Source organism: Cyanistes caeruleus, unplaced genomic scaffold (genome assembly GCF_971803275.1).
Source record: "Cyanistes caeruleus unplaced genomic scaffold, bCyaCae1.hap1.1 HAP1_SCAFFOLD_267, whole genome shotgun sequence".
NCBI classification, from domain to species: Eukaryota; Metazoa; Chordata; class Aves; order Passeriformes; family Paridae; genus Cyanistes; species Cyanistes caeruleus.
Genome location: NW_028256043.1, coordinates 19,597 through 47,500, shown reverse-complemented (window position 1 = coordinate 47,500; position 27,904 = coordinate 19,597). Strand labels below are relative to the sequence as shown.

At 47.8% G+C, this 27,904-nt stretch overlaps 2 protein-coding genes across 2 annotated transcripts; one reads left to right on the top strand and one right to left on the bottom strand.

Annotated features, from left to right (window-relative positions):
* Positions 1 to 9,072: 9,072 nt before the first annotated feature.
* Positions 9,073 to 13,097, bottom strand: LOC147645479 (uncharacterized). The gene is made up of 3 exons (XM_086874567.1): positions 13,019 to 13,097; positions 11,127 to 11,205; positions 9,073 to 10,940 (listed from the first exon to the last, which is right to left on the bottom strand). The coding sequence occupies exon 3, from the start codon at positions 10,886 to 10,888 to the stop codon at positions 9,935 to 9,937; it is 954 nt and encodes a 317-aa protein (XP_086730693.1). The 5' UTR covers positions 10,889 to 10,940; positions 11,127 to 11,205; positions 13,019 to 13,097; the 3' UTR covers positions 9,073 to 9,934.
* A 2,877-nt stretch (positions 13,098 to 15,974) lies between these two features.
* LOC147645478 (uncharacterized) lies at positions 15,975 to 21,557 on the top strand. Its single transcript, XM_086874568.1, has 11 exons — positions 15,975 to 16,190; positions 16,547 to 16,618; positions 17,000 to 17,071; positions 17,274 to 17,345; positions 17,436 to 17,537; positions 17,990 to 18,097; positions 18,379 to 18,450; positions 19,048 to 19,146; positions 19,589 to 19,696; positions 20,318 to 20,492; positions 21,020 to 21,557. The coding sequence occupies exons 1-11, from the start codon at positions 16,094 to 16,096 to the stop codon at positions 21,261 to 21,263; spliced, it is 1,221 nt and encodes a 406-aa protein (XP_086730694.1). The 5' UTR covers positions 15,975 to 16,093; the 3' UTR covers positions 21,264 to 21,557.
* The last annotated feature ends 6,347 nt before the right edge of the window (positions 21,558 to 27,904 follow it).

The window sequence follows — 27,904 nt, the reverse complement described above, 5'->3', positions numbered from 1 at the left end:
TTAGGGAATTTGGTAAGGTTTCTCTGGAATTTTATGGATATTTTGGGAATGTTTTGGAATTTTCAGGAATCTGGTGAGATTTTGAAGAGACTTGAAGAATTTTGAGGGATTTTCTTTGATTGTGTTTACATTTGTAATGGTTTTTTTGGATGTTTCTGGAATTTGGTAGGGTTTTGAGAAGATTTAGGGAATTTTGTGGGGGGGATTTTTTGAATTTTGGGGGATTTTTCTGGATCTTTGTGGGATATGGATGAAAGTTGAAGAATTTTGAGGGATTTTTCTTCAATTGTGTGGAAATTTGTAAAGGTTTTGTGGGATGTTTGTGGAATTTGGCAGGGTTTTGAGAAGACTGGGAATTTTGTGGGAGGTTTCTGGAATTTTTGCGAGTTTTTTGGAATGTTGTAGAATTTTCTAGTATTTTGTGGGATTTGGGGGAGACTTGAATAATTTTCAGGAGATTTTCCTAGATTGTGTGAAATAATGTAAAGGTTTTGTGGGATGTTTCTTGTATTTTGAGGGATTTTGAAGTGACTTGAAGAATTTTGAGGGATTTTTCTTAGATTACGTGGAAATTTGTAAAGGTTTTGTGGGATGTTTCTGGAGTTTGGTAGGGTTTTGAGAAGTGTTAGTGAATTTGGTAGTGTTTCTCTGGAATTTTATAGATTTTTTTAGAATGGTGTGGAATTTTCTGGAATTTGGTGAGATTTTGAGGAGACTTGAAGAATTTTGAGAAGATTTTCTTAGATTTCATGGAAATTTTTAAAGGTTTTTTGAGATGTTTCTGGAATTTGGTAGGGTTTTGAGAAGATTTAGGGAATTTTGTGGGATGTTTGTGGAATTTTGTGGAAATTTCTAAAGGTTTTGTGGGATGTTTCTGGAATTTAGTAGGGTTTGGGGAAAATGTTGTGAATTTTGTGAGATTTCTCTATAATTTGTTGGTATTTTTGTTGAATTTTGTGGGGGTTTTTAATAATTTTGTGGGGTTTTTCTTTCATTTTGAGGAATTTGGAGGAGATTTTGTGGGATGTTTCTGGAATTTGTTGAGGTTTTGAGAAGATTTAGGGAGTTTTGTGGGATTTTTCTGCAACTTCGATGGATTTTTCTAGAATTTTGTGTGATTTTTATTGAATTTTGTGGAATTTTTCTGAGATTTTGTGGAGATTTGTGGAGATATTGTGAGATGCTTCTGGAATTTTGTAGGGTGTTGAGAAGATTCAGGTACTTTTGTGGCATTTTTCTGAAATTTCCTGGCATTTTTCTTGAATTTTTTGTAATATTGAGGAGATTTTGTGGGATATTTCTGGAATTTTGTGCGATTTTTGTGGAATTTTTTACATTTTTGAGGAGACATGAAGAATTTTGAGGTATATTTCTTCGATTTTGAGGAATTTTGTGGATATTTTGTGGGTAGTTTCTGGAATTTTATGTGATTTTTCTTGAATTTTTTTTTTATTTTTCTGTATTTTTATGGGAATTTTAGACATTTTTGAGGGATTTTTCTGGTATTTTGTGGGATTTTGAGAAATTTTGGGGGATTTTTAGGAGACTTGATAATTTTGGGGAATTTTTCTTAGATTTTGTGGAAATTGGAGGAGATTTTGTGGGATGTTTCTGGAATTTGGTAGGGTTTTGTGAAGATTTTTGTGGAATTTTGTGGGATTTTTCTTGAATTTTGTTGTATGTTTCTGGAATTTTCAGGATTTTGAGGAGGTTTGGGGTATTTTGTGGTTTTTTTCTGGAGTTTTGCAGGATTTTGAGAACATTTGGGGGAATTTTTATGAAGATTTTCATGAATAAAACATGGGAAAAATAATGTTAGAAGTGATTATATTTCACTAAACAAAGGTGAAACACAAAACCATCCAAAGGGACCTTAACTCCGTGCTAAATCTGCATGGTTTGGCCTAGCATCAGCCAAATGGGGTTAAAGTCATCCCAAGGTGTCCAAAGTGCAACCAAAAGGGCATAAAATTGCCCAAACTGGTGTCAAACCCACTCCAAATGGCCTCAAATCACCCTTGAATCTCCCAAATGGGTGCAAGATCCACCCTGAGAGTAACTGGTTTTGCCTCAAATCACCCAAAGGGCCCCAACATCACCCAAACTGGCCTGAAACACCCAAAAGTGATCTAAAATCACCTGAAAAGGGCTCGGTTTGACCAGTCCCAGGACTGGGAGTGAGACTGAGATCGAGACTGAGACCGAGACTGAGACCTAAACCGGGCCTGAGACTGGGACTGAATCCAGCACCGGCACCGAGACTGGCACGGCTCCAGGACCGAGACTGTGACTGGGACCGGGATCAGCACTGGGATCGGCACCGGGATCAGCACCGGGATCACTCCAGAACCAGCACCGGGATCAGCACCGGGATCACTCCAGAACCAGCACTGGGATCAGCACTGGGATCGCTCCAGGACCAGCCCTGGGATCAGCACTGGGATCAGCACCAGGACAGCTCCTGGAGCAGCACTGGGATCAGCACCGGGATCGCTCCAGGACCAGCACTGACACTGGAACAGGAACTGCTCCGAGGCCAAGACTGAGACCAGGACTGAAACCAACACTGGCACCAGCACTGAGACTGGCACCGCTCTGGGACCAAGACCGAGACTGGGACTGAGAGTGAGATTGAGACAAAGACTGGGACTGGGAGCGCGCTGGGACGGACACTGGGACCACCACAGCTCCGGGACAGAGATCGACACCGGGACCGGAATCAGCTCTGGGATCGCTCCGGGACCACCGCGTTCACTCCAGGCAGTTTTGGCCGTGCCCCCGGGCAAGACTGGGAAGGGCTGGGAGGGAACTGGGAGAAAACTGGGAGGGAACTGGGAGAGAGCTTTCAGCAGGGCGGGACCACCTCGGTTTGCATCGTTCCGGTGCAGCCATCCCGGTCCATGTGGTCCTGGTCCATGTGATCCCAGTCTCTGGTGCTGATCCATATGGTCCCGGTCTGTGCAATCCCAGTCTGTGCAATCCCAGTCTGTGCAATCCCAGCCCATGGATCCCAGTCTGTGTGGTCCTGCATGGCACACACTCCAAGAGTCTGGAATTGCAGTTGCCAGCAAGGAAAAGATGTTCCTGCCCTTGAAGGCAAAGCTCTTGAGAAGGGGCCGAGAGCCAAGTGCAGCAAGATCTTACAGTGACATTTCCCTGCCAGCCCCCAGAACTTCACCCATGCTTGTTGTAGCTCCTGGATTGGGAATTAAATCAGGGAAGGGTTCTGGTGGGAGCTGCCCTGGGTGCAGGGAGACGCTGATGTCAGCGTTCAGGAACACACATAATCACAGATTGATTATATGCAGGTGCTTTATTGAAGCGTGCGGGATCTAGGGGTATCAGCAACCCAAATCTAGCTCCTTCATCTTTGTCCAAAGTGCACATATTTCTACAATTTCAGCTGGAGCAGTAATCACTGTAACAACCTTATCAATATTGCTTCATTAATATTGCTTGATTAGCTTTATCAATATTTTTTCATGACAGTTAACACATCCTTGTACAAATATGTACAAATCTGATCTCTGGGTGGGTATCTTGGAATCCCCAAGTACCAGTTCCCATTACCGTAAACATTTCAGCTTGCTAGACCATCCCCAATACCAGACATTCTTGCGGCCTACTTCTTCATGGTTTTAAGAAACCTTTTCAGAAACATTAAACCCCATAGTAACATATTTCTCCCCTTTGAAAGTATTTCACTTTACTAGAATTAATGTAATGCTTTCACTATATAGAGTCTTTTTCCCCTGAGTTTATACTTGATGTTCATTTTCGAATCTACAGTTTTCATAAGCGTTGTTACACTCTGGAGGACTCGAAGATGACAAATGCGGATGTGGATCTCTGTCCCGGGTCAGTGCCTTTATTATTTTCTGGTTCCAGGATACTCTTTTCTTTATCTCTCCTTTCAGAACTGCATATATTAACCAGATTGCTAAGAACACAATCAGTAGGATTATCAGACTCTTAAGAATAGATTTGATCCATGAGCTCACATTCCATCCCACTCCTTCAAAAATTTTATCTAACTAACTTGTGGTCAGATCTTGCTGCTCTTTCTGTGCTTCATGTTCTATTGGTTTTAATTGATTAATGTCATGTTCTACATCTGCAGTTCCATTTGGGATGTGGATGCAGCAGTGATCAATTTGTCCTTTTAGGTACCCCCATACTCCGTGTTCTTTCAACAATAACATATCTAAAGCCAATCTGTTTTGCAGGGTCATTTTAGTCGTGGCTTGTAATTGTACATTTAGCTCTCTATATCCCTCTGGTAACTCCTGCCAATCTTTCTACCTGACTGTTATTGTAATTTGGTCTTGGACTAAACAAGGATTCCAGAGCTCACTCAAATTTTATACTACTGGAGGGTTCTTGCCATCTTTCTTCATCTTCAATTTTGTTTTCCTGAACTTCTTGTCTCGTCCTTACTTGCAGAAGTTCATGTTCTCCTTTAAATGGGGACCTTTTCCAAATTGGGCATAAGGTGGGGAGGCCTAAAGTAGTCTCTTTTACTTTTCCACTTACAGGCAAATGTGTTGTCCAGGTGCCATCGCTTGCTGCCCACACGAATTGGCCTGGACTCTGAACTGTACTTCTGCTCCATACTACCTTTTGGATCACTTGTCCTATCTTGTCATTTTTTTCACCTTGTTTATGCTTGATTCCTCTGCAGGCACATCCAATTCGCAGAGCTACCACTGGCAGTGGCATTTGTTTTATTTCCTCATCATCAGAAGTACAGTCCTAAGTTTTGTTACATACCCACCAATTCACTTTGTCTGCTTCCATTCTACTACTGCTTGCAGTGTTCCGTACTTATGGATCTGTTTCATTTTCAGAGCCTTCCCACTTAATGCACCAAGGGCTATCTGACATGTATTGGAATTTCTGAAGCACACTCACTCACCATGCACTGTCTCAAGCTTCAGCCCGATCTTTTCTTTCCTTTCATACTTCCATTGTGACACTGGAATCTTTTCTTTAATAACCTTTACTATCTTTTCATAACACCATCCATAATTTCCTAATCCCCCATACCAGCCTAGTTTTGGTTCATCCTTTCCTCCATTTTCATGACAATCCCATATAGATGAATACTTTGGCTTCAGAGCATTTTCAAACACTGTCTTATTTGGGTACTGGTAATCTATTTGCAATACACAGCCCACGTTTTCATTTTTATTCTTTTGTATTTCAGGTAATTTTGATGGTATAATTCCCCAACTTATTGGGTCTCCTGCTGCCTTTGGTATTGGCAGACAGACAGTTATTTTGCTGGTGTTTTGCATGTTGGCAAAATCTTTAATTAATCCAATCATCACATTTTCTGCCTAAATGGTATTAGAGACTTTTATCACTTGTGTTTCAGGCTGCACCCCCACATCCCTCTTCATTCTAAAATGAAGAGTTGTCAGCTGATCCTTTAGCATTTCACATCTCAAGGTAACATTGATTCCAACTGATGGCACTAAAGGCCATAAAATAATCACCATTACAGTCACTAGCAACCTAGACATTTGAAACAATCAAACCTGCTTTATCTGCAGCTTCCTTGGTCCTACAGTTTGCACAGTCCACAGTGCAAGGGAAACCTTCTTCACTCTGGTGTAAGTTATCCAGGGATCCAGTCCAGCTCCTTTGACTGCTGTAAAGGAAGTTAACAGTACCTGATAGGGTCCATTCCACCTTTCTTTTAATGGTTCTTCGTTCCAGCTTTTAACGTACACTTCATCTCCCGGGGGGATGTCATGAACTGGATTCTCAAGAGTCAGCGGCCTATTCCACACAAGGGTGCTCTGAAGTTGAGCTAGAGCTTTTCCAAGAGACAACATAATTCTACACCTCTTGCTTCCCTGTAACATGTACATTTGCATTAGGTTCAGGGGATTCCTATGGTTTCCCATACAATATCTCAAAAGGACTGACTGACATCCCGCTTCTAGGCTTTATCCAAATCCTCAGCAGTGCTATTGGTAGAGCTTGTGGCCACTGCAGTTTAGCCTCTTGGCATATTTTGCTGATTTGCTTCTTCAAGGTCTGATTCATCCTCTCTACCTGTCCACTGGATTGGGGTCTCCGTGGTGTGTGGAGATCCCAAGCTATTCCCAGCAACTGACTCACCTCCCTTACTACTGTGGCTATGAAATGTGGGCCCCTATCTGATGATATTCCTAGAGGCACCCCAAATCCTGGAATGATTTCTTGCAGTACCCACTTGACTGTCTCCTTTGCTTGATTTGTGTGACAGGGAAGAGCTTCTGGCCATCCTGAAAATGTGTTCAACCCCTACCAATAGATATTTGTATCCTCGAGTTCTTGGTAATTCTACAAAATCTACTTGCCAATAATCTCCTGGTTCTGCTCCTACCCAAATTCTTCCTATTTGTGCCTGTTGTCTAGCCACTGGATTGTTTTTTAACCAAATTTCACATTTTGACATTACTGATTTTGCCATTGTTAACATCCGTACTGAAATTAAATTTGGTTTTAACAATTTCACCAATGCCTCTGCACCCCATGACGTTCGTTATGTTTAATTTGTAGAACTTCTCTCATTATCAAGGGAGGTACCACTACTTATCCCTGTGTAGTCACATACCACTCTTCTGAATTCTTCTGTGCATTCAGTGAGCGTCCCAATTTCTCATCTTCTATTGAATATTTTGGTTCTGGAGGTAAATTGAATTGAGATACAGGAGTTTTTAAAGGTATCAATGCCATTGCAGTTTGCACTTCTCGAGCAACTTGTCGGGCTGTCCAGTCTGCTTTCCGATTTCCCTCATGAATTTTGGAGCTTCCTGATTGGTGAGCTTTGCAGTGCATGACTGCTACTTGCTCAGGTTTTTATACTGCTTTTATTAATTGCAGGACTGCATCTTGATGTTTAATGTGTGTGTCTTTAGAAGACAGCAGTCCTCTTTCTTTCCACAGTGCCCTGTGTACGTGCGCCACTCCAAAAGCGTATTTTGAATCTCTCCATATATTTACTTTCTTCCCTTCACTCAGCTCTAATGCCCTGGTCAAGGCAACCAGTTCTGCTCGTTGGGCAGATGTGTTTGCTGACAAGGCCTTTGCCTCCACCACTGCACCTGTTGTTGTTACCGCATATCCAGCATATCTGGTCCCGTTCTCCACAAAACTGCTTCCATCTGTAAACAGCTCCCAGTCTGCCTGTTCCAGTGGGACATCTTTGAAATCTGCTCTAGCTGAACAGGTGTGTTCTATCACTTCCACACAGTCATGTTCCAATGGGCCGTCTTCTGTTGTGGTACATGGGAACAAAGCTGGATTCAAAAGGTTAGTTGTCTTTCGTGTGACATCATCCTGCTCACTCAGGATTACCTGGAATTTCATCATCCTGCTTGGATATAGCAAATGACCCCCCTTTTGTTCTGAAACAGTGGTCACCATGTGTGGCACGTAGACATCTATGTCTCTACCCATCGTGAGTTTCCTAACCTCTTGTATCAGCATCACAGTGGCTGCGACTGCCCACAGGCACGAAGGCCATCCGGCACTCTCGTTGTCAAGTTGTTTGGAGAAGTAGCCTACCGGCCTTTTCCAGCCTCCCAAAGGTTGGGTCAGCACTCCCAGTGCTAGGTGTGATCTTTCATGCACAAACAGGTGAATATCTTTGGCTAAATCAGGCAATCCTAATGCCAGAGCTGTTGTCAATGCCTCCTTCAGTTTGAGGAAGGTCTCCTTCTGTGGTTTGCCCCAGGTAAATGGTTGTGTCTTCTGGGCTTCATACAGGGCTTTTGCAATTAGTCCATAGTCCATGATTCACAGGTGGCACCACCCTGTCATCCCAAGGAAAACTCGCAGCTCATGCAGGTTCTGGGGTTCTGAAATAGCACAAATAGCTTGAATATGATTAGTACCCAGCTTATGTTGCCCTTGTGAGATTTCACATCCCAGGTAAATCAGTCTGCTGGGCAATTTGTGCCTTTTCCTTAGACACCTTATATCCTCCCATTCCCAGCTGATTTAAAATTTCAATTGTTACCTTTATGCAGGTTGTTTTCTCTTCTGTAGCTGTCAGTGTATTGACATACTGTAGCAGCAGGTATTGTTCTCTCAGTACTTGCCCATTCTTGGTCCAAATCTCCAGCTTCTTAGCCAGCTGGTTTCCAAATAGGGTTGGACTGTTCTTGTATCCTTGTGGGAGTCGTGTTCAGGTGAGCTCGGTTTTCCTTCCATTTTCTGGATTTTCCCATTCAAAGGCAAACAGTTTCCTACTTCCTTTCTCAAGGGGTATGTAGAAAAAGGCATCTTTTAAATCAATTACAGTAAACCATTTCTATTTCTCTTTCACAGATGTCAACAACATGTAAGGATTAGCTTCCACTGGGTAAATATCTTTAGTTATTCCATTTATTGCTCTCAAATCCTGTACTAGTCTGTCCCCACCATTTGGTTTCTTCACTAGAAATATTGGTGTATTGAATTCTGATTCACATTCTTCCAGAATTTGGTACTTCAAAAAATTATCAATAATCTTTACTATTCCTTGCTGTGCTTCTCGCTTTATGGGATACTGTTTGACCTGTACAGCTTTTGCCCCTTCTTTTAATTCCACATGTACTGCTTGTGCCAACTTAGATTTTCCTGGTATGTCTGTTTCCCATACTGAGGGAATTACTGCATCCTCTACTCCCCGAGGGACAGTAGGGACTGGTTTTTCCTTTAGCATTAAAATTTTTCCTGTCTTTGATTCAGGTATTTTTATTAAAAGTGAAAATCTCTTGAGGAACGTGGAATATATAAAAACCTCACTCAGTAATGGCCTCTGCCTCACTTTCTCATGCCCAAACTTTGGCTGCCTGATTCACCACCCCACCTCCCAATCTCAACCCCAAATCTCCCATCCCTGCTGGACATCAAGACCCTTCCCAAGCCCGATTTTCCCCATTTCACACCTCCCAAGCCCCCTCCCACCCATCCTGCCCCACCCAATGCCCATCTCACCCCTCCTGATCTGCATCCCACTTTGCCCAATCCCCTTCCAACCCCATTCCACCTGATGCCTTCAGAAGGCTGACCTAGAACAGAGGATAGACAGAGTTAAGGATAAAGTTTATTAAAAGGACTAAAAGGATACACCTTGGGCAGTACAAGAGCCTGGCCAGGGCTACACCCAAGATGGACCAAAATTTGCCACAAAAATGGACAAATGATCATGAGGTCTCACATTTTTAGAAGCTGAGGTCCATCTGCAGATTGGGGTTCATGGTCCAATTACAGCTTCAGATGACGAAGTCCTGTTCTTGTTTTCTCTCTTCAGTCCACCCTTGTTTATGCTTTTGGGCCTGGAACCTGTAATAATTGTCCCTGGTATCAAGCTAGAAAAGGAATTGTTTTGTCTACCTCCTCTGTGAAGAGAGCTCACTAACACTTAATATGAAGTTCAAAACTACAAACCTAGGCAGTGCAGAATATGAAAAATATGAAAGCTAAAACTTAAGACATCACACCCTGAGGGGCTGTGGAATCCAAAAATTTTGGAGGGGGTGGGGAGTGAGAAGTTTCCAATGTCATTGAGTGGTTTTGAGGTGACAGATTGAACTCTCTCATCTCCTTGAGTGCCAAGAAATGGAGACAACTGCACCAAATAACCCCCTAAACCCTCCCAAGCACATCCCTGAGTCCCAGATTCCCTTGAAGAACTAGTAAAAAGTGAGGTTTTAGATGCTTTTGTTGAATCTGTTGATTGTTACCCCAATTTTGTCTGTTCCAAAGGGATGAAGATGAATCAAAAGAAGATTAGGGCCAAATCAAAATGACCACCAACCCAGCATCTTCAAAACGTAGATCACTGGGAACGTGGGTCATCAGGGCTCTGCCCAAAGTGGGTCCTCCCATGGGGGATGGAGCTGGAGCAGCACATGAAACTCTTCCTGCACTTGGGGCACTCGCAGGGCTTCCCTTACTGGTGCCTCTCTTTGTGTCTGGTCAAGTGAGAGCTCCTGGAGAAGCTCTTCCCACACTGGGAACACTCATAGGGCCTCTCCCCAGTGTGGATGCGCCGGTGGGTGATGAGCTGGGAGTTCTGCATGAAGCCCTTCCTACAGTCGGGGCAGCGGAAGGGCCTCTCATCCATGTGAATCTGCTGGTGCCTGAGGAGACGGGAGCTGGTCTGAAACCTCTTCCCACACTCGGAGCACTCGTAGGGCCTCTCCCCAGTGTGGATCATCTGGTGGATGATCAGTTGGGACCTACACCTGAAGGTCATCCCACATTCCCCACACTCATAGGGCCGATCTCCAGTGTGGGTCCTCTGGTGGCAGATCAGGTGGGAGCTCTGGCAGAAGCTCTTCCCACATTCCCCACACTCGTACGGCCTCTCCCCAGTGTGGATGCGCCAGTGGGTGATGAGGTTTGAGTTTTGATTGAAGTCCCGCCCGCAGTCAGGGCAGCGGAAGGGCCTCTCATCCGTGTGAATCCGCTGGTGCCTGAGGAGATGGGAGCTGGTCTGAAACCTCTTCCCACACTCAGAACACTCGTAGGGCCTCTCCCCAGTGTGGATGCGTTGGTGGATGATGAGTTGGGAGTTGAAGCTGAAGCCCTTCCCACATTCGCCACACTCATAGGCCCATTCTCCAGTGTGGATCATCTGGTGGCAGATCAATTTGGTGCTTGAGCTGAAGCTCTTCCCACACTCCAAGCACTTGTAGCGCTTCTCCCCATCCTGAAGCTGCTCATGGACCACCAGCTCAGAGCCTCGGCTGGATCTCCGGCCGCCTTCCCTGCACAGGGTGGGTCTTTCCTCCTCAGAGCACCCTGGGATGGGTTTAGAGCCCCTCCTCCTGTGGGATCTCCAGGGCTTTTCCTCCCCGTTGTATTTCTGTGCTGTGGAGCTGCTCAAAATGGCCTCTTCCATGAGGTTCTGCCCAGGGATTTGTCCTCCCTGGTCTCCATCCTCAGCTCCTTGTCTGGGGGAGGAAGGACAAGGAGAGGATGGGATTTGCCTCCGTGCCAGAGGGAAGGGGAAGGAGATCCCCCCAGTGCGTCCCCGGTAGGACGGTGTCGGCAGTGGGGTTGTCCTGCAGCTGGGGGCCATGCTGGGCTGGGAGATGGAGCAGGAGAGAGGGGGAAAGGGGCACTGACTTCCTCCTCACCTGCCTGGGTGTCCTGGGGCATCTTCCTCTTCCTCACAGCCTCCTTCTCCATCTGGCCAAAGTTTGGGAATGGGAAATCCTGGCTTGGGGAAAAATATGATTCATGAGCACATGGGCTGAGGGGGTTCCTTCTGCCCATGTTCATCTCTAGAAGTCACCGGGCATCTGGAGTCCATAAAAAACCCCAAACACCCAGATTCAGCCCTGAAAATGCCTCCCAGGAGTTCCCCATCCCTGGTCTCTCCCCTTTGGTGTTCAGGGTTTCCCTCCCATCCCAGCTCCTGGAGGTCACGATTGCACTGGGGGTCCCCAATCTACTCAGTCCCTGCCCTCCCCAGGCTGCTGGGAGTGCCAGGAATCCGAGAAGTTCCCCGTTTCCATCTCAGCACTTAGGGATGCTGGAGGTTTTTGGGGCTTCAGAGTCCCTTCTCCCCTTATTCTCTGCTTTGGGGTGCAGGGGGTCCAAGGAGTCCCCCCTGCCCCTCTCCAGGCTGTTGAGGGTCCCGTGAATTGTGGCGCTCCCCCTCTCTGGGCTCCCCACTTTGGGGTCCTGGGGGACACAGGGCTCTGCTCCTCCAGGCTGCCTCTGCCAGCAGCTGCCACCAGGACCCCCCAGTGTTCCCCCAAGGGGCATTTTGCATACAGCTTTGGAGTTCTTCATTCTTCAAACATCACCCACAAAAAAACCCAACCCAGGAACCCTCCAAAATACCAGGGCCAAGCTCCCCCACCCTGGTCAGCTGGGGGATGCGGGGTGATGATCCCACGGGTGGGAGCTGTGAATTCAGGGAGTGCTGGACCTCGTGATTCCTTCTCCTTTCCCTGATCCTCCTCTGTCCCTCCTCTTCCTCTTCCTCCTGCTCCGCCTCTTCCTCCCTCCTCCACCTCCTCCCTAACACCACTCCCTTCTCCTACTTCCATCCTGTCTTGCTCTCCTTCATCCCTCCTCTTCCATCCCTCCCCCTCCTCCCCCAGGAGCAGTGACACCCTCGGTGCCCCGTTCCCGAACCCCTCACAGCCCACAGCAGGAGCGGGGATGGAGCCAGGACAGGTCGGGATGGGCAGCGCGGGGCTCTCCACTGCTCCCACCCGCTGGGGACGGGGGGAACCCGGCCTGAGGAAAAGGAGAGGGAAACTGGGAAAATTGGGGGCTGCAGATCCCCCAAAACTGGGGCTGGCTGGGGACCCTGGCTGGGGACTGCCAGCCCTTGGGGCTCCTCTGGGGAGATGCGGGAGGGGGGAACACAGAGAGGGCTGGGGGATCCCAGGAGTGGCAGCACTGGCAGGGACTGGTTTGTACTGGGATCATCCTGGGATCGTCCTGGCAGTGGCTGAGATTGCACTGGCTGTGTACTGACATCATACTGGGATGATACTGGGAGCAGCTGGGACCATGCCAGGAGAGCCTGTGATCACACTGAGGGAGACAGATCATACTGGCATCATACTGGGATGATACTGGCAGTGAGTAGGAGGCTGCAGGGGGCAATTGAGACCAGATTGGGGGCAAATGTGATATACTGGGAGTGAATGGGATCGTGCTGAGGCTGACTGGGAGAGCTGAGAGCAAATGGGATCATGCTGGAAGGAACTTGGAATATGCCCTGCACTCCCCGGAACCCCGGGATCACCCTCCATATGTCCCATAAGTGTGCCCCAGACCCTCCAAGATCCCCGAGTGCCCCCTCAGCGCCCGTTCAGGACCCCCCAAAGCATCTCTGGATCCCTGAATGCTCCCGACCCCACAGATGCCCCTTCCAGACACGGCTGGGAATTCATCTCCCATCATCCCGGAACACGGTTCCACGCCCAAACCTCCTGCCGTGCCCCGCGCCGCAAAGAGCCCGGTTACATCTCCCCAGGTTCCCCCCAAGTGCTCCCGAGCCGTATACATTCGCCCCGAGGAACTGCAGCCACGGCTCGTTCGCAGAAGTGCTCTCCAAGTGCTTCCCCACGCCACCAAACGCGCCTTCCGAGCCACTTCCGGGACTACAGCTCCCATCATGCTCCGCGGCGCCCACAGAGCGCTATTCCTGCCATGACTCCATCTCCCGTCATGCCCCGCGACCCACCGGAACCTATTGGAGCTACTCCTATAACTCCCGTGATGCTCCGCGGCCCCATTAAACCGTATTATACCGGCGCCTACAACTCCCATCATCCCCCGCGCCCCATAGATTCCCTGTTACAGCCCCCCAGGTACTCGCCCGGACCCCGAAGTGTCCCCAGATTCCCCTCCCTGACTTCCAAGCGCCCCCCTGGACCCCCAAGTGCTCCCCCAGACCCCGAATTGTCCCACAGAATCCCTAAGTGCCCACCTGGCTGCCCCAAGTGTCCTCCAGACCTCCAAGTTCTCTCTAAATTCCCTCGTCAGACATAAAACTGCCCCAAATGTTCCCCAGAAAAGTTTCCATGGACCCCAAAGTGGTCCCTTTTACCCTGTCTGAGAAAATGATTAAAAAATATGATCAAAGCACTAAAAGTAGGACAAATTAGCATACAGAGGGAGAAATAGTGGTCAATTAATTAATGAAGGGAATTGTGGTACTTTGAACCAAGGACCGATAATGGTTTTTGTTCCTAAAATTGTATCAATTCTATTATAGAAATATAAAAATTAGGTTCTAAAAATACAGAACAATATTATTATAAAAAAATAAAATTTTATTTTTTTAATTAATTAGATTTTAATGATAAAGAAAAATTATAAAGAGTAATGTTATCAATGTTTTGGGATGTCAGTCCCAGGTGGGCCATGTCAGACATGCTGAGGCTCGGGGTGAGGAGCAGGTTGACCAAACAGGGGCAGCTCACGAGGGATTCATTCTTCTCTGTGAGCAGACTGCCTAAGGAGACATTCAGCATCAGGATTGTAAAGAGTAAATCCTGACCTCCTGATCAGTACACAAAGATGTTTTACAGTTTGAAGAGTAGAATGTTGTCACCATAAGGTGCCTTCTTTGTTAATATAGCTCATATTGCGTCATGTTTTTTAAATACCAATGTTGTTGTACCAACCTTCTTTGTTAAAATATTGTTATAAATGAAATTAGAATTTTGACAACTAGGTCCCTTGGCTTAATGGCAGTTTAATTAAAAATGAATACAATTTACTAAACTGAACAGTAGTGTGGTATAAAAGAATATAGTTTAGTAAAATAATACAGTTTAATAAAAAATTAAAATTTATATATATAATCTACTAGTAATTAAGTATGATTAAAGCATAAGCAAAACCCACCAGGGTACGGAGGCTTCCCACCCTGCCTCACCTTCAAAACAAAGCACTTCAAGCTAAACTCATATACTGTATGCTTATACATATTCATTAATGTTTCCTGTAAGTTTCCTCCTGTTTCGGAGTTTTCTGACTTAACATTATTTTTCTTCATGGCACATGCCTCACTTGTTGCAATGGGGTCTTCCGTCTTCTTTTAGTGGTCTTTTGGCAAAGGCTTCTCTTCTTCCTCATTGTCCTTTGGATAACCTTACAGGCTTGTGTGTGTGTACTAAACCTTGTGTTATGTTAGTCTACTAATTAGCCTTATGTTTACTAATCCTTACGTCCAATGCCGAAATTTGTTCTAATTTTGATCCATCTCAAGGCCATTTTGGTCTTGAGACACCATTTATCTTTTAAACTACATCCTGTACCTTAATTTTGACATGTAACATCTACAAAGGGGTACATCTGCTTTGTAACACTGATTCTTGATTGTTTCTAATAATAACTTTAATAACAGTTACAATTTAGTTAGCACAAACCAATTCCATTTATTGCAACTGCAAATACGCCTTATGCACCTTTTTATTGGTTTCCATGCTAACGGCCTTGCCTTCTTCCTTGCTATGGATAAACTTGTATTTTGTCAATTTGTTCTTTTGCTGCCTCAATTCTTTGGCCTGCAGACCAGTTGCTAAGCCCATCCACATTAAGCTCTTAGTCTTCAGAGGGAAACTGTGAGCACAGTGAGAATCTCCCAGTGTGCAAGAGGGTCCCTGTGTGCCAGCTGCAGCTGGGGCCTCAGCCATCTCCTCTCTCAACAGGTTCCCCTCTGCAGCTTCACAGGAAAGGCCAAACACCTCAGTCAGGGACACCTGCACCACACATTTCACATCTCCATGCCCATACGTGATGTCCCTGTCACAGCTGCATTACCAGCTTGCTGCTGTGCAGATGCTGCCACCGCCCAAAGCAAGACCCTGTGTCCCTGAAGGGACCCGCCCTGCTCTGTGGCCTGGACTGAAGGTGGGTCCCTCCTGCCAGGGCAGGGCCTGACACAGCTCTTCTGTTCCAATAAAGAGATGGAGCTGTCACCCCAGTGTCTGGCTGGCACCACCAGCAAAGCCTACACAGCACCAGCCCTGGCTGAGCTCCATGTCCAGGAGCAGGTGGGGCTGACCACGGTGTGGGCAGGCAGGAGCCAGGCAGGGGCTGCTGTGACCAGCAGCGGGGCACTGAGGGGCTGGGGGAGTCTGTGTTGAGTGTCCCTGGGCTGAGGGCACATTTCCTTCAGTGGCATCACCTGGGCCTGGACCTCCTCCAGTGCCATGCCCAGGAAAAGAGGCAACCATCAAGAGCATCTCATGGGACAGAACATGACCAGCAATGTCAGCAGGCAAAACCAAGGTTTTGTTTAGCAATGACCCTTTGATGAAGTCAAAGATTTACAATCAGTCCAGTACAGATTGGAGTACAGATGGGAGTACACTCGGGGGGTACAGCCAAGGCCATGAGGTCACAGCAGTCTCTGGGGTGACAGCAGGCTGAGGTGACAGCAGGCTCTGAGGTCACAGAGGTCCCAGAGCCCCGTGGTTGCACAGCACCACAAGGACCAAGCAGTCAGTCCTTGACCACGACTGTTGTGGCAGCAGCGGCGGCGGCAGCAGCGGTGCTGACATTGGGACAGCGGTGTCAGGACAGTGGTGGCAGCAAGAGCTGCAGGACTGGCAGTGGGCAAGGCACCATGGCCTTTGCTCTGCGCCTCTTCCTCCTGCTCCTCCTGGCAGTGGCCCTGCCTGACAGGGCTGCCCAGGCTGCTCCATGGCAAGCACAGGGAGCAGGTGAGCCCACGGCCTGGCTTCCCTTTCCTGGGACAGCACTTCCTTCTCCCTGGGAAGCGTTGGGGATGGTTTTCCCCAGGGCTTGAGGGTGGGTTTCCTCTGTGGGAGGGACAGAGTCCCCAGGGACCCTTGGCTGGTTTTGCTACCTCTCCAGGGATTTTGCACAGGGCCTGTAATGAGGGTGGAGAGTGACCAGGGCCAGCCCAGAGCTCCCCAAGCCTTTCTGCAGCTTTGGCCATGTCCATTGACATCTGGCTCCCATGGCCTTACCTGACCCCCTTGCAGTGCCCAGTTCCTTAAGGCAGAAGGGGATCCCAGCACACCATGGAATGGTTCTGATCTGTGCTCCCTTCTAGATTGGGATGGTGACATGGGGCATCTGGAAGCCCTGGGACATGACGGTTTGAGACCCATGGAGAATGCTGGAGGCAAGTTCTCAATGTTCATTTCTGCACAGTATAATCAGTGTCAATATGGCAAGAGCTCACTCATGTGCCACTTCACTTAAGAGTCTGAAGGTTGATGGATTCTGGAAACTTCGCTCTGCTCCCTTCTGGAGCCCTGAGTGATCCCACAGCATTGCTGTCAGTGGGAGGAAGGAGCTTTTAGCTGTCAATCTCTTACCATGTGCAATGCCAGTGTCTCCTTCCATGTGCTCTGTGCAGCTACAAGGAAGATCAGAGAGGAAGGGGCCGGGCCCAGGGCTGTGCCCCGGGGCTGTGCCTCGGGTGGCTCCTTTGCCAGCCCCAGGGAGCCTGAGGATCTCCTACAGTGCCATGGGAACTCTTCTGTCCTGCCTTTCTTTGCAGCCAAGCCTCTTGGTGAAGGTGATCTGGCTTCTCAACCCACATCCAGGACTGAGGCTCTGGGAGATGGTGAGGGTAGGTCAAGGCCTTTCCCCCTGGGAGAGCTGCCAGCTCAGAGCCCAAAGCTCAGCCAGGGCAGCATCGCTGCAGGTGCCAGGACAGAGCTGTGCACGTGTGTGCCCTCGCCCTGCGTGATCCCCTCAGCACTCCTGTGGCTCAGTGCTGCCTGTGCAGATCAGCAGACATGACTGAAGCTTCTGTGGCTGTTGAGTTACAGGTGTGTCTGCAGGGAGGACTTTCCAGGCTCCGGGGCCGGATGCTGCACGCAAGCCCAGCTCCCGTCACAGGGGTGAGTATGGTGTCCTTGCTGATCCCACAAGCTGAACCCTGATTTTGTAGGATCCATTCCTGGGAAATGGATATATATTTTTTTAATTAGGTCCTCCAAGAGGAAAGAACAAAGCTACAGGACACCGGAAACCCCATGAGCCATCCAATACCATGCAGCAAATGCTGAAGGAAATGCTGCAGGGAGGACAAGGTGGGTCCATGTCCCTCAGCCTCCTCCTGACACTCAGCAGCTGGGGGCTTTCTCTGCACATCTGGACACGCCGTGCCCAGCACGGCAGGAAGGGATCCATGGCAGCTTTGCTGCCCCGCTGCTGCTTTCATGGCCTGCAGGGCTGTTTCCCAGCCTGGCCTGGCTGCAGCTTCTCCCCAGCCTCTGCAGGAAGGCATTTGGCATCAGCTGACAGGGAGCCCAAACTGCAGCATGGGCCATGCACACCCTGAGATCCCCTGCAATTTCCTGGTCTTGGGCTAGATCAGGTGTAGGGACTGTTTGGAGGAGGGAGGGCTCTGGCCAATCCCATAAGTTTTTATGATTTCCTAATCCTTATCTTTGACCTCGACTAGTATCGCATCATGATGATACCACTTCCCTGAAAGGGGAATGGTTCCATCCAATCCAGTTATCACTTTTCCTTTCTCCAGAGATGAACCCAAAGGCTGTGCTGAAAGTGCCATTTCCCGGAGGAAGCAGTGGCTCATGGGCAGCCTCTGCTGCAGGAAGGGAGGCCATGCCAGGCACAGCCCCAGAAGGTAATTGCTGTGCCTCTGGGCCTGAGCCCTGCTGAGGCTTGAGCTGTAAATCTCTGCTGCTTGGCAGTGCCTGCCTTTCAGGGATGTTGCCCAGAGCATGTAAAAGGTGTTGAGTGTTCAGAGCCAGCCCAGAGCTGCCCAGGCCCCTCTGCAGCTTTGGCCATGTCCATTGACATGTGGCTCCCATGGCCTTCCCCGACCCCCTTGCAGTGCCCAGTTCCCTAAGGCAGAAGGGGATCCCAGCTCACCATGGAATGGTTCTGATCTGTGCTCCCTTCTAGATTGGGATGGTGACATGGAGCATCTGAAAGCCCTGGCACATAATGGTTTGAGATCCATGGAGAATGCTGGAGGCAAGTTCTCTATGTCCATTTCTGCACAGAATTATCAGTGTGAGTGTGGCAAGAGCTCACTCTCATGCCATTTCCCTTAAGAATCTGAAGGTTGATGTATTCTGGAAACTTCGCTCTGCTCCCTTCTGGAGCCCTGAGTGATCCCACAGCATTGCTGTCAGTGGGAGGAATGAGTATTTAGCTGTCAATCTCTTCCCATGTGCAATGCCAGTGTCTCCTTCCGTGTGCTCTGTGCAGCCACAGAGAAGAGCAAAGAGGAAGGGGCCGGGCCCAGGGCTGTGCCCCGGGGCTGTGCCTTGTGTGGCTCCTTTGCCAGCCCCAGGGAGACTGAGCTGCTCCCGTTGCTGCTGCCAAGCCCTGGCCCTGCCTGGGGCGCAGTTCAGAGCTGCTGGCAGCTCCAGGGAGTCCTTTCTCCCCTGACTGCCATGCAAGGAGCTCCTTCCATCCCACTTTGGGGACACTGCAGGCACGTGGTCCCCCTGCTCCTGCTCCTGAGTGGAAGGCAGAGAGGAGGGAGTGCCTTGGAGGGCAGCAGTCACCCAGGTGCACTCACTGCCACTCTGGACTGATGGAGAAATGGAACTACTTTCCATTAAGGTCCTCCAAGATGGAAGAACAAAGAGATAGAAGACAAGAAATCCCTGGAGGCATCCCAACTTCTGGACAAGATGCTGAGTGATCTGGAGAGACACCGTGGTGGGTTCATGTCCCTCAGCCTCCTCCTGACACTCAGCAGCCAGGGGCACATCTGGACACGCCATGCTTGGCACAGCAGGAAGGGATCCATGGCAGCTTTGCTGCCCCGCTGCTGCTTTCATGGCCTGCAGGGCTGTTTCCCAGCCTGGCCTGGCTGCAGCTTCTCCCCAGCCTCTGCAGGAAGGCATTTGGCATCAGCTGACAGGGAGCCCAAACTGCAGCATGGGCCATGCACACCCTGAGATCCCCTGAAATTTCTGTCTTGGGCTAGATCAGGTGTAGGGGATGTTTGGAGGAGGGAGGGCCCTGGCCCAGCCCCAATAATCTGGGTATTTTCCTGACCCTTATCCATGACTTTGACTACTATTGCCTCCTGAAGATACCACCTCCCCTAATGGTGAGCAGTTCTATCTTATCCAGCTGTCCTTTTTCCTTTCTCAAGTGCTGGAGCAGATGTTTGTGCAGATGATGGCATATGCTAGAGGAAGGAATGGCCCTGTGCCATCTCCTGATGCAGGAAAGGAGGAGATGCCAGGCCCAGGCACAGGAGGTAATTGCTGTGCTGGGCTCTCCCTCGGCAGGGCTGTGTGCCAGCAGCTCTTCCCTCAGGGCCTGCATGGCCCGGCAGCAGCCAAAGCTGGAGGTGCCGTGGCTTCCAGGCCTCTGGAGCTCATTCCCAGCCCCTGGGAATCGGGACTTGTGCACCAACATCTCTCCCCCTGCAGCTGCTCCTGGAGCTGCCCCTAAGCATCCAGAGGCCCAAGACACAGGAGCAGCCCCGAGTGGGAGCCCTGCCACGAGCCCACGGCCACAGCCAGCCCTGGCTCCCAACTGGGCAGGGGATGCACTGGCCCCTTACAGGGCCTGGCTCTGTCCCCTTGGGCTGGGGGAGCTGTCACAGAGCAGGGAGGGTCAGGGGTGGCAGTGGCTGCTCAGGGATGGGTTTGGCCCGTGTCCCTGGAAGGGGCCACTGCCCAAGCAGCTGTGCTGTCCCGGGCTCTGCTCTCGGCCTTCTGGGCTTTGTTGGGTGGCACAGCCTGTGCCAAGGGGTGGCAAGGTGCCTGCAGGCCCCAGCTCTGGGGCAAACAGAGAATGTCCTGGCCGTATCCACCGTGCTGCCAGCTCAGCAATGGAGCACAGCACAGGCTCACGCTGCCCATTGCTCCCACAGATGCACTTGGCAAGTCCAGTATAAATGCTGAGAATCCACCGAGCACCCCAAGAGTGTTCTGCCCGCAGGATGTGCGCAAGTCCTGCATGATAGGCACAGCAGTGACACTGTTCACAGTGCCACTTTCCATGGTCCTGTGCTATGTTGGATTCTGGTGGTGGAAGGACAAGAAACGGTAAGTTGTTGTTCATCTCAACCCTCCAGCTTCTTGAAAGGCTGCTCATAGTCAGGAAACATTCCCAGTGAGGCTGCTGTGCACTTGTGGGTAATCAGTGGTTGCCCAAATAACTCTGCTGAGAGTTCTGCTGCTGCCCAGGCCTTTCATTGGCCTCTTAATTGCTGGGCCTTGTCCTGGGGAGCCCGCTGGGGCTGCAGCCAGTGCTGGCTCCCACTGAGGCTGCCTGGCCAAGAGCAGCCCCAGGAGCAGCGGGCAGAGGCAAAGCAAGGTGGGCAGGAGAAAGAGCGGGGATGAGATTGCCCTTGAAAGGCAGAGGTGCTCTGGGGCCCGCTCCTGGCCAGGGACCCTGCCCAGAGCCATCCCCTGCTCGCCGGGGCCTTGAGGGGCAGCTGTCCAGCTGGGCCAAGCTGTGCCAGCAGCTCCAGCCCTGCTGGGGAGCCTTGGCCGCTCTGGGCCCTGCTGTGCAGGAGGGTCCCTGAGTGCCCATGGCAGCTGGGGGCCTCAGCCACCTCCTCTCTCCACAGTCACCCTGCTGCAGCTCCAGCATACCAGCCAAGAAGGTGTGACTCTCCGTTGCCCTCAGGGAGCCCAGAGATTGCCTCGTTCATCAGCTCTCAGATGTGGCCTCAGAAGCAGGAGTCGACCTGGAAAGCAGAGCACCAGCACTCCGTGCCTCCCCCACGGCCCCCCAGCCCGGCTGTGAAGAGGAAGCCCCCTGAGATTCCCCCACCTCCTCCCCTCCCGAGCCGGCCACCCTGGTCCAGCTAGGACTGAAAGTGGGACAGCCATGGCAGGGCTTGGGCCACCAGCAGCTTGGGGCATCTGCTCTTGGCTTCAAATAACACATTACCTGTGGGTAACAGCCAGAGGCACTTGTCCTACTCTTTTACCTTCAACGGGAAGGGCTGAAGATTCTTCCCATGCCCTGCCTTATCCCTTTTGATTTTCATACAGCTGGGTTCTGGCTGAACCTTTTCAAAGAACATTATTTACACTTCATGTTTTAACCCACCTACCAAGGAAAAAGAAAATAAATAAAAGATTTCTTCAGTTTAGACTTCATTTTTAATGTGGTTGTGCCACTCAAATTTTGAGCAATTAATTTTCCATGGTGCCTCTTCCCTTTTCCTTTCTATCTACAAAAAGTTCATCTGGACATGAAAATCAACAGAATTACTGAGATTCACCTCAAAGCCCAGAGGAGAATCTCACACAAAATATTCTCCCTGTATACTGCACAACAAGAAATATTCAGAGGAAAATACCGTGGCAGCTGAGTCTCCTGGAACTCCTAGAATCCTGAGCCTGCAGAGGAGGCAAACAGCCCTGGCAGAGGCTGAGGGGAATTCTCCTCAGACTCCTCAGAAAGTGTGTCACTTCAGTAGGGGAAAGCTTTTAAACCTTTGCCTTATCTTCCTCCTGTGCTAAAATGTAAGGCTCCTCCTGAGAAAATACTGAGCTACAAACAATTCTCCATTCCTCAACAAAGCTCCTCAGTTGCTCAACTTAAAGAGCAAAACCAAATGTGGTCAGAAATTTCCCATCAAAGCCCATTTGCACAGAAACCCCACCATACGTGAGCAAATATTTATTAGCATTTCAGTTCACTCAAAAGATTGCCCCTTTTTTGTCTCAGAGAGAATATTAGAACCATTTACTCTTGACAGGACTCCTTGGATGGCCCCCAGACCTGGCTCCTCACCACACCCTGCCTGAGCTGTTCATGCAGCCAGGCAGCACCACCTGACTTTGCCACCCTTTTCAGGCCTTGGGCACGGCTGGTGCCACAGTCCCCTCTGGTGCCACAATCCCCTCTGGTACCACAATCCCCTCTGGTGACACAGTCTCCTCTGGTGCCACGGTCCCCTCCTGGCTCATGGTGTGTCCCTGCTGCTGGAGGAGCCCTGCTCGTGCTGCTGCCTGCGTTCAACAAGGCCGGTGCTACTCCCCAGCTGAAAAGAGACTAAAGGCACTGCTTTGGGCAGCTGGTTGGAACGAGTTTAACACTTCCTCATCTCTATCACAGACCTCCTAAAACCTGTAACTTCTCTTATTCTTTTTCTTCTCTTCTTCTATACTTCTGTGTTTTTCTTTCCTCACAGATTTTTCAGTCCCCTTTGGGCTGAGCTCCTTTGGGATCCTCCCTCGTGGGCAGTCCCGCTTATCTCAGTTCTCTGGGTTTGAAGAAAAACTCCCAAGTTCATTAGAATCTTGTTTCTCATGTTTATTAGAAGGTTATTACAAAACTTGGCAGGTCTCTCCAGACTATCTGCACAAGTTCAATTCACCACAACCTGGCTCATTTTGCTCTGATGGTACAAAATGGCCCCGAACCACGCAGCTGCCTCATTTTTATATCTATTTTTAACCTTGTTAACTATGGATACATGTATTGTTTTTATATTTTAACAACTAAGTTTTCTATATCTATTTACATAACTAAAACTGCAACTAACTTTCAACCAAACATTCTTTGTGCTCCCAAAAACTGCAGAATCATGGAGAAGAAGGAAGAAAAGCTAAAAAAGACCACACATTTCTTCCTCCATCTTTAAATCATCCTCCATGTATTAAACCCCTCTAAAATCTATATTTTTCACCTCAGTGGCATACTAAACCTTCTACTACTTTCTACTTAATTTTTTATAAATCCTGGTTTACCCAGGAAGAGTTGGAAGCCTTTCTGTCAATGGCAAATAGGATTGATACTGTTTTGGAGAATAGGACAAACAGAGAAATGTCTCTCCATTTCTGGATTCCTATATCTCCCCCTTCTCTTTGCCAAAAAAACCAACTTTTTTCTTTGATTACTCGTTTTAGAATGGCTTCCCTGACCCTGAATGAGTCAAGCAGATGATGTCTAGATTTGACACATTGGTCAAAGCTCTCCAGACATTTTCTCTCGACTGATTCATGGCAAAACTGTGTTGCATAAGGCAACCAACAAAAGATAAGGCACAAATACAATGGCTAATTGATCTTATTCAACAACCTTATCTCTCGCAAAAGTTCTTAAATTTCTGTATTAAACACCCCTCCCTCACAAAGTCCTCAGTCCATAAATTTTGCACGCTGTTTGTTCAATGTCTAAGATGTTGAATGCTGTTTTCATGCTAAATCACGTTTGCGTACTGGCTTCTTGATTTCTGGAGTCTTCGCCTGCTTGTTTCTCAGCTTGATACGGTTTCACGCACTTTGCAGGAACCCACTTTGGTCCTGCACCTGTGGAGACACAAGCATATCCTTTTCCTTTTTTGCCTGAAAGGGTACTCAAAGGAGTTTTTAAGCTCCATTCCTGGGGCCAGAAGAGATGTGAGGTGACTGTGACATCGGCACCTGTGTCCATCGTCCCTTGAATTGACACTGTCTTGCCATTTTATGTCAAGTTGCAGGTGATTACAGGTCTATCGCGACTTATCTGCTTTACCCAGGTGGCATGAACTTCAGTAGACTCATTAATAGATAAAACTTGCCTGCTGATCAATGGTCTGATTGGATAATTTGCATGCAGAGGCAAAGCAATAGCTTTAGCTACTAAAGTTTTTGCCGAAAGGATCCATGGAAGATGTAAAGCTTGAGCTAAAACCGTCAATTCTTCATTCTGGTCTGCAGAAACAACACATGGATAAATAACAAGCCCCAAAATACTGCATCTGTCCTTGCCTATAATCAGGAAGTCTTGCCTCTTTTTTCGATGTTCCGGAGACTCCTGTATGGAGTACCGCATGATCTTCATTCAAAAAACAAACCAAGTTGGACGTTGCCAATTCACATTGTGCACCTGGTGGCAATAAGCCTGGATCCCTCGGAAACTGACAAATGGTCTTGCTGAGGGAATCTGATTGGCGTTCCCTGATGATCACTCTCTGACCGGAGGCCTTTAATGGAATTGACTTTGAGGCTGTCGCTCCATCTCCATTTGTGTCATCATGTGGTGACTCTTTGCACTGTTTTTGGAGTTTCCCAGCAGAGCTAGAGGTTTTCCCTCTACATCTGTTTTTGAATAGCATTGGCTGGGATGATGTTTTCCTCTTCGGCACCTGGGACAAAGGTGCAATGGGCACCTCTTTCTGCAATGGGCAGCTCTTTTTCATGTTTCCCAGTTTCCTACTTGGAAAGTGTGCTCCCTCATGAAGTGATGTTTCCATCACACCTGCACAGCTGAGTCACTGAAAACCTGACTCCATACTCTTTACTATTTTCATAAATCCTTCGAGTTGTTCTTCGAGCATTCTCTCGAATTCTTCTGTCGAAACACTTGCAACATGCGGAGTGCCTATCTTGCTACATGCCTCTATCATTTCTTCCATGGTTGGATATCCAGGCAACGCACTCTCAGTACGTCTGCACTCTGCATTAGCATTTGCGAAGGCACGGCCTTGAAGCATGTGTGGCTTCACCTTTTCATCCATCACCTGCTGGTCAATCACCTGTGTGAGGTGTTCAATGAAGGTAGTGAAAGGCTCTGAAGGGTCTTGCTTCACTTCTGTGTAGATGCCTTCTGAGGTTCCAGTAGATTGAATTTGCAGCAGTGTCTTTTCAGATGCTTCTACAACATCTCAAAGCACTTCTGGAGGCAGATCTGCTATTTGAATTTCTGGCTTGTGATACGGCACATTTACTCCTGCCATTTGAGTTGCTGTGATGTCTGCATACGGTCCTCTTGCATATTTGTTCCTCAGTTCAAGGAGAGCTTTTCTCCATCTTGAATTCCACAGTATATATTGTGAATCTGTGAAAATTGTTGAGGCTATATACTTGCAGTCATATGGTGTCATTTCATGGCTGAGGAAAAGACCTCTTAATAATTGCTGAAAATATGGAGAACCAAGTCCTTTTCCTTCCACAGCATCTAATAAATCCTTTAAAAGAGAGCGATCCACAGGCTCCCATCTAGGAACATCATCTCTTCTTCCAAGCCTCACTGGTAATACTGTAATATCCTCAGTTTCTCTGAAAGCATCAGCTCCTTCCTTGAGAAGTACCTGCATATCAGGTCCTCCCCCTCCTCTTTGAGGGAGATTTGATATAGATTGTAGCTTTGGTTGTTGAGGAGCTGTAGGTATAGTAGAAAAATACAGTGGTTGTGGATTGTGAATGCACACAGCTTCCTTTAAATCTTGAAAAACAGGAGAAAATTGTAATCTTGTCGAAGAAGAGATGTCCTGTCCTGAGAACCAGTCCTTTGGAGCAGTCTTTTGAAAAGCTGAAATATCGGCTTGAAGCAGAGAATGTGGCATTTGAATCGATGACAGAGGAATTCCTTCGCCTGCTGTTGATGATATTGCGTCGTTTTTGTCTAAAATATTCTCGATTGTATTTGTAGAAAAAATTAGAAGCTGCTGTGATGCTTTTTTCCCACAAGGTAGCGCTGCTGCTCCATGAATTCGCTCTGGCTTCAGTTTTATAAACGGCTGAGCCTCCAACGGGTTTTGTACCATACGAAAAAAATTCTGAAATTCTAAAAAATTCTAAAATCCCGTATTTAGAGAGGAATTCCTTTTTAGGAGATAAATCCATTTTAGGAATTTATGGATTTTACTACTTTTTAGTACTTTTCCAAACTGCTCACTTTGCTTTCCATAGTAATCGCAACACCCTCTGCTTTTTCAGCTTTCCCCCACACCTCTCCCTCTTTTCCCAAATCCTCTGAGGCGTTGGGATCAGGGGCTCCCACGCTGTTGAGGGATTTGGGGGTTTCCCTTGCTTTTGGAAAGGGCAGTTCGGATCTGGGTGGCTGGGTTTCCTCTCCCCCTGTTCCACCCCCTTGGCAAGGCAGTTTTGGAAAATGACTGTGATACATTACATTAAAGACAGTATGACTTGTTTCTGTCATATTTCCATGGACACACATTCCCGGGGTTTCTAACTCTTTTAACCTCATATTTGCATTTGCCCATATATAGGGTTCAAACAATTGCTCCTTGCTAATGGTGGGGTAATTCTCTCTCACCCAGACCAGTAAAAATTCCAACTCTTTCGTTGGAATTTCATATAAGGATTGCTCTATTATTTTTTCTAATTTTTGTAAAATTGCCTGTTCCTCCTTAGAAATATTCCATCTCATCTCCTAGGTTGGACAGAGCTTACCAGACATGCTGGCTATCTCTTCAGATTACTGACCAGCAGAATCCGATGTTTCTGAGTCCTGGGCCCTTGAAGCTCTGGAATTTGGTAGCAGATATTTTCATCCAGATGGATTTCTTTCAGGAACTGGCTGCTCTGATCCAGGCAGGCTTTGATCGAATCCTTTGAGCTCTTACTGACCGACAGACATGGGACACCACTTGTTGCTGTGGAATCTTGGTCTCCTCAGGGCTAAGCCCTTCTGGGATACCTCCTCAAAGGGGAGTTTCCCTTATCTCAGTTCTGTTTCAGGAAAGATTCTCCAAAGGCTTGTTTGCTTCTTGCTTCTTGCGTTTATTAATATTTATTATCAAAAGACTTGGCAGGTCTTCCCCAGACTTTCTGCACAAGTTCAGTCCACCACAGCTTTGGCTCTAGTTTGCTTGAATAGCACAAAATGGCCTTGAACTGCATAGCCTTTTTATCTTTATTCTTAATCTTTCCCAATTAAGTATTGACATGTAAATTATTTTTCTTAGTGACCCTATGACCCAAGACGTTGTGTGCTGCACTGCGGCATTCTCTATCCAATCACCTGCTACTACCCAAAAACCTCTAAAAGAAGAAGATGAAGAAGAAAGAAGAAGGAAAAGAGACAACACCCTAAACTAGCCATTTTGTCTTCTTGTTTTCTGTTTTCTAAACTAGCTTATACACTAAACTTTAACTTTTTTCATCCAGTGACTTAAGAAAACTCTCTAATCTACACACTTACACTTTTAGTTTTTCTACTTAATTTTAAAAGTTGTTTTCATGCTGTTCAATGAAATTCAATGTTTTCTTGGATGTCAGAGCTAGGAACCAGAGACAAGGGCACACTCTGTGCCTCAGACTCCAACACAGATCCTTTAGGTGCTCACTTTTCATCACTCTCTAATTTATACAAAAGCTACCACTGGCTACACTTTTGATTCACATGACCTTGCTTCAAAAAATGACCCTCTAGGATTCTTTCTAATGTGCTGAAATACATTCTAGTGGACTCATTTCAATAACAACTTTGCTTCTTGTGTTATTCATTCTTAATGCTATCTACATTTCCAAACTTAGCAGTATCTATTAGTAGTTCTTCTCTTTTCCTTATCTTTATTTCCTGTATACTACACCTTACACACACTGGCTATCTCTGAGTCACCCAACACCACTATTCTTTTTTATATTACTAACAAGCAATGTATACAAAAGGATGACATGTTCTGCACAATCTTCAAGGAATTGCAGTATGACACGACGTAAAACGAGTTTCTGAAAACACTGCCTAAAGTAATCATCAGAAGGATATG

What these genes read in the sequence shown, in the direction of transcription:
- LOC147645479 (XM_086874567.1), bottom strand. Translation starts at nt 10,888, where the DNA reads ATGGAAGAGGCCATTTTGAGCAGCTCCACAGCACAGAAATACAACGGG.
- LOC147645478 (XM_086874568.1), top strand. Translation starts at nt 16,094, where the DNA reads ATGGCCTTTGCTCTGCGCCTCTTCCTCCTGCTCCTCCTGGCAGTGGCC. An exon ending in ATGGCAAGCACAGGGAGCAG is followed by an intron (nt 16,191 to 16,546) that starts GTGAGCCCACGG and finishes GCTCCCTTCTAG; the next exon opens with ATTGGGATGGTGACATGGGG. An exon ending in GCCAGGCCCAGGCACAGGAG is followed by an intron (nt 19,697 to 20,317) that starts GTAATTGCTGTG and finishes TTGCTCCCACAG; the next exon opens with ATGCACTTGGCAAGTCCAGT.